Consider the following 12,865-nt stretch of genomic DNA (forward strand, 5'->3'; position numbering starts at 1 on the left):
AGTTGTGTCCCTTTCGCAAAAAAAAATGGTTAGTACATCGTGAATGGTCGTGGCCAAGACACTATCAATACGCATGGTCCGTACATCGTGGATGGTCGTAGTCAAGACATTATCAATGCGCATGGTCAGTAGGCGTTGAATAGGCATTTTACTATTGCTTATATCTTAATAACAGATTAGGTGGAATTAAGCAAAATCATGAAACATCACGTGTACCGTCAGTCTCAATATAGAACAAAGTGTAATTGTTCCAAAATATTTATTTAGCTTTACTTGTGCAAACTTAAAGTGATGTAATGTATATATTTAGTTTGAATATACAAACACTGCTACACTTATTTCATTGTATAATAATATTTCATTGTTTTAATATCGAATTTTTATAATGCAAATTTGATGAATAAGCACATATTTGTATATGCAAATTTGATTTATTAGTAACTTTGAAATATTTTCTTATTTACTAATAAAATAATGGGACTTGATGTAAATATATTCAGCTGATCTGAAATAATGACAGTGACGGATAGACTGTTCTAAATTTAAATTAAGATCTAATGTATTAACTTTTAAACTTTAAGTGGATTCAAGGTTCCTAGTCGTGTTAAGATGACTTTAAGCGACCTACTTTCACATTTGAAACCGTGTTTAGATGTCGGATGCTTCACATATATATAAATTAAAACATAACGCTCAATAAACCATTAAATTTGTAAATTTCATCGAATGGAAAGTATTTTAGTATAGATATTTTGGCCACCATATATGTTATAGTTATCTCTAGGCTTTTCAACGTTTTGGTTGTACCTTGGATATCGGCTATTGTAACCTATTACTGTTATGTCAATTTGTTAGTATATATGATTTTAGTTACAAAAAGTGATTCCGTTGTTTTAATCTTACATACAATACAACAAATTAACAACAGGGACACACCCAGTATTTGACAATTCAATATAAACCACCTTACATGGCATAATACAATGACCAAAACGAAACTGAAAAAAATATAACACGCATGCAGTTTAAATATGCAGATAACAGACTAGTCTATTGATAAATACTATTTATAAGCGAAGATGTTCAGCTTAATTTGACAGGATTTAATGCTTACGATTTTCATTTCATTAGTTCTGAATGATTTCATATTAACAATGAAACATTTCTAAAAAGATATGATACTGACTTATGTTCACCTTATACAGAGAAGACCGATGCTTGGTCGCACGGAAAACGATGCAATGAGAATTTTAAAAGAAAAAAGTAAGATATAGACCAACGCTTCAAATATATACAATACTATAACAGCAACTTTCGAGCATGTTTTCTCGCTTTTGTTTTGTATAATTGTAATTCTGTGACTTTAATGTGTCATATATTTGAGCAATACAGGTTTTTAAGTGTTTTTTTTTAAGTTCGGTACAGCCAAAGGCCGAATTATATGCATGTTAATGTTTGTACAATGCCTATACATTTATAAGCCTTTAAATTTCATTTCAAGGGTCGCTCAGTTATATTTAACTGGTGGTCATAAGTTGAAACAATGTGTATTTCAGTGCTACTCAGAACAACAAGAGCTTGATGAACTGGTATCTCATAACGTTGTAAATATATGTCATATTGATATGTATGACCTTGTGATTAATTAATGTAAATATATTACCTGAATAAATTTTGTACGTGAACTTCATAGTAATGATTTCCTAATAATAACTTACTTTTGCCGCTTTCCATAATTTTAATGCCATTTTTGATAGGAGGACCATAATATAAAGTGATAAAAAGCGATACAAATGAAGTAAGAACGTGGCGAACATTAATAAGAGCGATTGGCCTCAAAGAGTAGTGTAAACTCAACGGTCTAGATGAATTTGTTCCTTAATGGTTCGACTCTCTATCGACTTGTGCAACGGGCACTGGTTAAAAGGTAAACTTAATCTAATTTTGTGACATATTTAAAGCATATAACAGAGTCAGACATCGTGGTACTTTTTTGCTCAAATTACTAAGAAAAGGTAGGTCAGGTTTTCGTCTTACATTGTTGGGGAATAATATATGTAATTGAACCCAAGGTGTAGCTTTTTCAGGAGGTAATTTATTACACCTTTTTCTATATCAGCAGGAATTTCAAGTTTCAAAGTTTAATGTACAAAAGGCCTCCGGTCCATACACAAACACAAGAGAATACATATTTAATACAAACGTGATAAATAGTGACAATCACATGTAATAAAATCAAACGTAAACTTCCATAAAATATTTCCTTTCTTTAAAGGCATATAGTATGGGCAAGTGCGTTTTTTTGTGATTGGTCTAAAGCGGTCAAAATTTATAGCGGTGCATATCATACAGATTGTGTGAATGCCAATACGCGTACACACAATTGCGGACATATTACATTTCTTGCCAAAAAGCCCTATGCCTCTTTCCAGTGAAGAAACATTTGCATTACTCCTCAAGACGTGATATAGCGATGGGAAACTTCAGCATTTGAAATTCAATGCATGAAACTTTATCACAAAGTTCTTGATTAATGCAATTTATGGTGCTTAAATCAGCGATGATATTGTGTAAACAAACATTTCTTGAAACAAGACATTTTATATTGTACAATACAAATGTACAAACATTCCAGAATAAAATATAATCACCTAAAACTAACCCACACTCTTTTGAAGAATCCAGCATTCCTAAACATAATTGACATTTTCAATTAAGGTCACACTGTTTGTACAACTTTTACAATATATTATACTTGGCGAGAACTTGATCAAGTGCAGGGCTGTTTTATAAAATATAAATGGTACAACGAAGGCAAATCAACCTGATATGAATTTAAATAAATGTTAAAACAACTAGTCACGTGACCACACTTGGCAAACAAACGCACGTTGAACATGGTAGATTTTGTATTTATCCAAATACTCTATTTTTGAAGGTTATTGAAGTCCGATCTTAGCATCATATCAGTGTCATTTCAGTGTGTCAGTAACAATCTTAACAGTCGGACTAAAACTTGATTGATTAGTATAATATTTTATGTTAAATGACAAACCTCTCTTGCATTTTAATATGTTGATAAATATCGACATGCATTTCAGCAGCTTGCGTTTAAATCATTAATTAAAATTCAGTGTTAATAGTTACTTAAAGCGTAAATATTACTCCCTGATAAATAAAAACACTACAAATGTATTGCAGGTTTAAACACACTAAATCATTCTGCTTCACGGCAATCTGTTTTCAATTTATTAATTAAAATTCAGTGTCGTTTTTAATTGATCGTGTGAATAATTACACCATGTCAGAACTCATTGTAGTAAGAACACCATTTTAATGATTATCCAACTACATCGCTTTTTAAAAATAATTTATAAATCATTATTATAATTCAAAGCAGCTATGCTGAAACTGTTGTGGTGGAAGATCTTTGGAGATGATTTTGATGTGGATTTTGTTCTACCGTGTGGTAAGTTGCAGTTTTGATTAAGTTATGATTTTATAAACGGTATTTATTAAGATACATCTTTTTTGTATCGCTTCAGAGGCCGACAGCATAGTTAACAGCATTTTTAGGTCCTATGTATATCGTAATGAAACCGAACAGAGAGTATTTTTGCTATAATTTCTTAAAATATAGTATAATAAGACGGTGTTAAATTGATTTGAAATGACACAAAACTGCACTTGAAAAAAAGCTCAAATTAAATAAAAAAAAAACTTGCCTTGTGCCATCTTCCGTGATGTCCATATGTTTTGGTGAAGTGTCTGCATTGATTAAAACAATTTAAACATTATAAATATCGTCTCAGTTATTTTAATTTAACATTTTGCGTGATTTATTGAAACATTTGGATTGAGTGAAAATACACATTAACTAGTTTATTGAGCCTTATTTTATTTAACATCAACCTTACAAATGTCAGAGAATCGTTATTTAATAGCACAAATTGATTGGATAAGCTTTGTTTTGTCGTTAAGCTACTACCATTGTCATTTCTGTAAACAAATTAACCAAAGCAGAACATACTAAACAAACCACTGAAAACTGAAACAGGCAAACTTAAAATGAAATGTATTTCTTTAGAACAACGTTAATAATAGCCATGCCCCTTGATATGATTATGAATAAACGACTGTATAAATCTAAGGTGAATGTGGTTGGATATAATGATTGTATGTTTCAGGACTGTTTACTCTTATGCAGCGTCGGCTTTAACGCGGTATTTATTCCTTACATCGGTGAGACAAAGTGTAAAATAGTTATAAGTTAATGGCTTATATGATTTATAAGTTAATCTTTTAGGCTTACTCACTGATGCAATTTAACTGTTTCAAAGAACGCTGATTTATGCATGAATTATTCCTACATGGTAATGATTTAATTTCAGGTTATAGCCGATCCCTATAATCGTTTTAGACCACCTTTCGCCGAAGCTGTAATCCCAAATGACAGAACGCTACCTGAAACACCGCCAAGTCCGGATTGGAGAACACCCTATGCCGACGGCAGGTTCGGCTTGCATCATAAAAGACCGCCATTCTCCGATAGTATATCCGGATTTACACATAACAGACCGCCTTCTTCATATAAAGTACCTAATGTTTCTTATTTTGATAGGCAAAGTCTTCCAGTAGGAGATTCAGGATCACTCTTTTCCGTGAGACCATCTGCATCAATTCCAAGACATAGAGGGTATTACGTTTCAAAACCAAGAGAACGAGGAGTTCCTTCGCGTGTCAGTGGGTCTCCTGAAGTTTCAAGGGTAATACAATACCTCTCATATGCTTCGGATCGGGACACAACGGGACCAACAAGAGAACGCTATATAAATCCGAATCCAGAAGAGTTATTAGGTGTTGCAAATGTTCCTCGTGGTGTCCCGAGGCATTTGCAAGCCCCTTTTCTATCTGGTGCTCGAGCAACATTAGAACCAACAAGAGCTCCATACCGTTTTAATGGCCAACCAACATCGCCACCTCGTCTTCGGGAATTTCCATTTGCCGGTAGTCCAGAAGCAAGACGGGCGCAAAAACGTCGAGCATTTCCTATGCACAACAGTGGATCACCGGAATATAATAGATTAACAGCACCGCCAAATGGACGCATGAACCGATTCACTGTGCCTGTGAGCCCAGAACCAACAAGGGGGGCAGGTAATCGGAGAACAAGATTACCAACAGAACCAACGCGTAGGGGTTCAACTTTGAGTCGCAACAATCTAGACACTGTTATGGCATCGCCAAGAAGAAGAGGACAAGCTTGGTATAGACTTCCTCTCACGAGGCCATCGAGTGGCAACATAGCTCCCTATCAAACATTTCATACAGACGTATCGTATAGCTATTATAATACGAAAACGTCTGGTTCACCACGGGTCGGTAACAATGCATATACTCAAAGAAAACGTGTGTTACCTTTAGCTCGTTCGATGATAAGTAGAAATCGGGTTATAAAAAATCCACAGAAAAAAATGTCTCTTTCAGCTTTTCATGCACAATCCGAAGTTGAACGCAACGCAATACAGACAATACAAGACAGACACGAAAGTTCCGAAAGAAACAATTCATCGTATGTCAACATTTCAATTGCCAGAGATATTTTTGCTGATTTCAATAACGGACAACACGGCAAAAATAGTCTTGAATACATCAACACACACTACCCTATTTATAGAACAACCTCATTGTTAAAATTGCGGATACAAAAGGAAATTAATGAACAGTCAGTAAAAAAAGGAAAACGAAAAGATAATGAATCCGACTGGCTTAAAGGACTTTGGAATAATCTAACCCCAAATAATTCCACTTATGAGGACGTAAATGGAAACAAAGTCGTCAATTCTTTGATTTTTAACAATAATTTCGCAAATCAGCAAAAAGGCGCTACGATCAACTCCTCCAAAGTGAATGTAGAAAATCAACTTATAATTGGGAACACCGTATTCGAGGGAAATCGAATTGGCAATGAAGGGTTTGCATTGAATCCTAGTGCATCAGAACTTTTTACAAATAAGACACCTACCAGCGACCTGTTTAGACCTAATATGCATACAAAAAACATTACCACAGCAGACACAGATGCTTCAAACGCAATTTTCGATACTGCAAATGTTACAGACTTATGGGAAACAATGGTTGATACCACACACAACGTATATAAATCAAACATACCCAAGGATACCTCAACAAACGCAGATATTTCAAACACCAAGGTTGACACCGTGAGCAAGACAAATTTATCAAAAACAAAAGTGGAAAGCGCATCGAATAACTACAATTTAAACACACTAGTGGATACTGAAATGACCATAGACAATACAAACATAATAGTGGAAACTGGAACGAACAAAGACACAAACGTGTATACCGCCACGAAAATTTCAAACAAACAAGTTGATTCTGGAGCAAACATTGACAATTTAAACACACTAGTGGTTAGAGGAACAAATATAAAGGAAAACATTAATATACTTGTGGATACCGGAACGAACATAGACAATTTTAACACACTTGTTGATACTGGAACGAACATAGGCAATTTTAACACACTAGTGGATACTGGAACGAACATGGACAATTCTAACACACTAGTGGATACTGGAACGAGCATGGACAATTTAAACACACTTTTTGACACTGGAACGAACATGGACAAATTTAACACACCTATCGATACTGGAACGAACATAGACAATTTTAACACACTTGAAGATACTGCAACGAGGATTGAGAATTTTAACACACTAGTGGATACTGGAACGAACATGGACAATTTAAACACACTTGTGGATACTGGAACGAACATGGACAATTTTACCACACTTGTGGATAATGGGACGAACATGGACAATTTTAACACACTTGTAGATACTGGAACGAACATGGACAATTTTAACACACTTGTAGATACTGGAACGATCATTGACAATTTAAACACATTAGTGGATACTGGAACGAACATGGACAATTTAAACACACTTGTGGATACTGGAACGAACATAGACAATTTAAACACACTAGTGGATACCGGAACGAACATAGACAATTTAAACACACATGTGGATACTGGAACGAACATAGACAATTTAAACACACATGTGGATATTGGAACGAACATGGACAATTTTAACACAATAGTGGATACTGGAACGAACATGGACAAATTTAACACACCTATGGATACTGAAACGAACATAGACAATTTAAACACACATATGGATATTGGAACGAACATGGACAATTTTAGCACAATAGTGGATACTGGAACGAACATGGACAATTTAAACACACTTGTGAATACTGGAATGAACGTAGACAATTTTAACACAATTATCGATACTGGTACAAACATGAAAAATTTAAACCCACTAGTGGATACTGGGACGAACATGGACATTTTTAACACACAAGTGGATACTGGGACGAAAATAGACAATTTTAACACACTAGTGGATACTGGAACGAACAAGGACAATTTAAACACACTAGTGGATACAGGGACGAACTTGGACAATTTTAACTCACTGGTGGATACTGGAACGAACATGGACCATTTTAACACACTAGTGGATACTGGAACGAACATGGAATATTTTAACACACTAGTGGATACTGGATCGAACATAGACAATTTTAACACACTTGTGGATACTGGAACGAACATGGACAATTTAAACACACTAGTGGATACTGGGACGAACATGGACAATTTTAACTCACTTGTAGATACTGGAACGAACATGGACCATTTTAACACACTAGTGGATACTGGAACGAACAAGGACAATATTAACACAATAGTGGATACTGGAACGAACATGGACAATTTAAACACACTTGTGGATACCGGAACGAACATAGACAATTTAAACACACTAGTGGATACCGGAACGAACATGGACAATTTAAATACACTAGTGGATACTGGAACGAACATGGACAATTTAAACACACATGTGGATATTGGAACGAACATGGACAATTTTAACACAATAGTGGATACTGGAACGAACATGGACAAATTTAACACACCTATGGATACTGAAACGAACATAGACAATTTAAACACACATATGGATATTGGAACGAACATGGACAATTTTAACACAATAGTGGATACTGGAACGAACATGGACAATTTAAACACACTTGTGAATACTGGAATGAACGTAGACAATTTTAACACAATTATCGATACTGGTACAAACATGAAAAATTTAAACCCACTAGTGGATACTGGGACGAACATGGACATTTTTAACACACAAGTGGATACTGGGACGAAAATAGACAATTTTAACACACTAGTGGATACTGGAACGAACAAGGACAATTTAAACACACTAGTGGATACAGGGACGAACATGGACAATTTTAACTCACTGGTGGATACTGGAACGAACATGGACCATTTTAACACACTAGTGGATACTGGAACGAACATGGAATATTTTAACACACTAGTGGATACTGGATCGAACATAGACAATTTTAACACACTTGTGGATACTGGAACGAACAAGGACAATTTAAACACACTAGTGGATACTGGGACGAACATGGACAATTTTAACTCACTTGTAGATACTGGAACGAGCATGGACCATTTTAACACACTAGTGGATACTGGAACGAACAAGGACAATATTAACACAATAGTGGATACTGGAACGAACATGGACAATGTTAACACACTTGTGGATACCGGAACGAACATAGAACATTTTAACACACTTGTGGATACTGGAACGAACATGGACAATTTAAATACACTAGTGGATACTGGAACGAACATGGACAATTTAAACACACATGTGGATATTGGAACGAACATGGACAATTTTAACACAATAGTGGATACTGGAACGAACATGAACAAATTTAACACACATATGGATACTGAAACGAACATAGACAATTTAAACACACATATGGATATTGGAACGAACATGGACAATTTTAACACAATAGTGGATACTGGAACGAACATGGACAATTTAAACACACTTGTGAATACTGGAATGAACGTAGACAATTTTAACACAATTATCGATACTGGTACAAACATGGAAAATTTAAACCCACTAGTGGATACTGTGACGAACATGGACATTTTTAACACACAAGTGGATACTGGGACGAAAATAGACAATTTTAACACACTAGTGGATACTGGAACGAACAAGGACAATTTAAACACACTAGTGGATACAGGGACGAACATGGACAATTTTAACTCACTAGTGGATACTGGAACGAACATGGACCATTTTAACACACTAGTGGATACTGGAACGAACATGGAATATTTTAACACACTAGTGGATACTGGATCGAACATAGACAATTTTTACACACTTGTGGATACTGGAACGAACATGGACAATTTAAACACACTAGTGGATACTGGGACGAACATGGACAATTTTAACTCACTTGTTGATACTGGAACGAGCATGGACCATTTTAACACACTAGTGGATACTGGAACGAACATGGACAATTTTAACACACTAGTGGATACAGGATCGAACAAGGACAATTTTAACACAATAGTGGATACTGGAACGAACATGGACAATGTTAACACACTTGTGGATACCGGAACGGACATAGAACATTTTAACACACTTGTGGATACTGGAACGAACATGGACAATTTAAATACACTAGTGGATACTGGAACGAACATGGACAATTTAAACACACATGTGGATACTGGAACGAACATGGACAATTTTACCACACCTGTGGATACTGGAACGAACATGGACAATTTTAACACACTTGTGGATACTGGAACGAACATGGACAATTTGAATACACTAGTGGATACCGGAACGAACATAGACAATTTAAACACACATGCGGATACTGGAACGAACATGGACAATTTAAACACACTATTGGATACTGGAACGAACATGGACAATTTTACCACACTTGTGGATACTGGAACGAACATAGACAATTTAAACACACCTGTGGATATTGGAACGAACATGGACAATTTTAACACAATAGTGGATATTGGAACGAACATAGACAATTTAAACACACTTGTGGATACTGGAACGAACATAGACAATTTAAACACACCTGTGGATATTGGAACGAACATGGACAATTTTAACACACCTGTGGATACTGGAACGAACATGGACAAATTTAACACACCTATGGATACTGGAACGAACAAGGACAATTTAAACACACTAGTAGATACTGGGACAAACATGGACAATTTTAGCACACTAATGGATACTGGGACGAAAATAGACAATATTAACACACCTGTGGATACTGCAACGAGCATGGACAATTTTACCGCACTTGTGGATACAGGAACGAACATAAACAATTTAAACACACTTGTGGCTCCTCGAACGAACATAAACAATTTAAACACACTTGTCGATTCAGCAAGTAACAAAGACAATGTCACATCAAATTCATCAATCATAATTGTGGATACATTGCAGACTCATGAAAATGTTTTATCATTTAAGATTGACAAATACATTAAACAGCATTCGGGCGCTTCCTCTCGCGATACTACTAGTGACGTTTCTATTGACCAACATGCTGGCGTTACAGTTAGCGATAATGATCGAGTGGATTCCATTGACAAGCTTTCGGGTGTCACAACTAGTAATACCGCTCAAGATGTTTTCATTGACAGACATGCGAGTGTTACATCTAATGATTTAGCAGAGCTTTTAATCAACCAGCAAACGACAGTTAAATATAGTGATATCGCTAATGAAAGCCTAAAAGGTTCATACCATCTTATAAAGTCACCTTTGAGAAACGAATCTGAGGGAATTCAATCAGTTGATACATTGCATATCATGTCAACACTTGCAAGTAATCTAACTAAGACTGTTATAAAGACTAATATAACGACAGAGAGGGCGGATAATGATGAAAATAAAGCGAATATGTGGCCATACAGAACATTTCACAATATGCATAATAATGGTGAGGAGGCCATTCAGGTCAATTTATCTATGGAGAATAACATTGTCGTTCAACAAAAAAGGACGCTTGGTACCGTAAGTGTTAATAATATAATAGATCAATTAGGTAAGTCAGTGAAAAATAATAATATATCGAGCGAACTTTTCACTCAAAATGTGCTGAAGCAAAATGTATCGAAACTGTTCGTGCAAAATACAACTGATAGAGCAAACAATATAATGAAAACTAATGACAAGAATACTGTTTGGACAAATGAGTCATCGGATCAAAAGGAGTTTAGAAAAGCTGACCATTCCAACATCGATCACAAGAAAACTAGGAATATTCCAGTAAACCACAACGTACACTCAGATGATGTGCATACTAAATTTCAGAAGACAACAGAATCAAATGCAAAGCCATTCATCGATTATATCTGGACCTTTTCGAACAATTATAGAAGACAATTATCTGGCCAGTTTGATTTTGCTAAATCAGTGTTTAATAAGTCGATGCCAGCTATGTACATGTTTAACGTTTACCATCTTGGAAAATTACCGCCCGAAAGCCATCCTAACGTGAAAAAGACAACCAAACATCATAACAACATCATAAAAAACATACCAACTTCAGGAACATTTTTCCAAAGTCACATAGACACACACACACGAACAAAACGTCAATCTAACCAGGATCCCGTTTCAAGAGATATTTTACGCAAGCTGCTTTTTGGACTACTTTTGGTAAGCAGCGGGTCCACCAAAAGCAAGCCTCAACTTGTTATTGACCAAAGTCCCCATAAACCGCCATCTTTATTCCCTTCAAAACAAACACACGCTCCGGTAATTAACCGGGATATGAAGGATACGTTAATATATAAATTCTCAGAAAACGCTACTTCTTCACTTTTGAAAAGCCTATTGTATGGACCACTTAAGCATAAAGAACATGGTATTCAAAGCACTTTCGAATCAGAAAAGAAACTTAAGTTTTCACGGTCTGACATGACAAATGTGCCATCGACTGATGCATTAATAAAGGGAAGTAAAAACTTCGAGAAAACTACTGACAGTAATGTTATGAGAACTGTTGAAAGTACTGTTAAAACAGTCTTTAACAACACCTCTCCTGTATATACTGTTAAACCTAGTATAAGTGAAAGAGACATGTTAATACGGCTGTTGAATGGTACTTTGCGTTACAGAGATGTTTGATTCTGATACTCAAACATATTTAAAAGTAAACTAAAACATGTGTCTGATTGATTGATGGATTGGTGGATGGTTGATTGGTGGGCTATTTTATTGCTTCTTGTAAAGTGTGAAACAAACGCTACACATTGTTCTATCGTTGTTTTATGTCTTTTTCAATGTTCACTATCATTATCATAGCATTATCAAAAGAGATATGATTATTAAATGAATTAATTAAAGTACTGGTGTTGTTTGTTGTTGTTGTTGTTGTTGCTTTAAGGTATCGTTATTATATTCAAACTTGTAATTAATGACGAATACTGTAACACTTCCGGATAGATGTTAACATATGCCTTACATGTTATTTGCAACAAACAATTTAAAAGCTATACCTTTCCAAAGCACAAACGAATCTACAACAAGATCAAGAACAATAACAACAGCTTTAAATGCATTGATGAGTTCAATTCTAAATTGCACTTATATGAAATAATCGTAAAGGGATATAACTATTTTAAGTTTTCCGGTGAAGTATATGCCGTTGTTACAATATACTTAGCTCAGTTCAGTGCTCTATACATATTTCCCTTCAGGTAACTGATACTTATTTCAAACTACAAATGTTTCATATTTCTTGATTTCATACGTGCAATTTTGCATATATACGCTTTTTATTCGTTTTAAACACCTCATACCTGTTGGTTTTAATG

At 35.1% G+C, this 12,865-nt stretch overlaps 1 protein-coding gene across 1 annotated transcript; it reads left to right on the forward strand.

Moving 5' to 3' along the window:
- Positions 1-3,436: 3,436 nt before the first annotated feature.
- Positions 3,437-12,384, forward strand: LOC128221491 (homeobox-like protein HDP1). The gene is made up of 2 exons (XM_052930098.1): positions 3,437-3,469; positions 4,392-12,384. Exons 1-2 carry the CDS (start codon positions 3,437-3,439, stop codon positions 12,174-12,176), a joined length of 7,818 nt encoding a protein of 2,605 aa, XP_052786058.1. The 3' UTR covers positions 12,177-12,384.
- Positions 12,385-12,865: the final 481 nt, after the last annotated feature.

Source organism: Mya arenaria, chromosome 16 (assembly GCF_026914265.1).
Source record: "Mya arenaria isolate MELC-2E11 chromosome 16, ASM2691426v1".
NCBI lineage: Eukaryota > Metazoa > Mollusca > Bivalvia > Myida > Myidae > Mya > Mya arenaria.

Coding starts and splice junctions, on each gene's coding strand:
- LOC128221491 (XM_052930098.1), top strand. CDS start 3,437: ATGATTTTGATGTGGATTTTGTTCTACCGTGTG. Junction 3,470..4,391: donor GGATTTTGTTCTACCGTGTG/GTAAGTTGCAGT, acceptor ATTTAATTTCAG/GTTATAGCCGATCCCTATAA.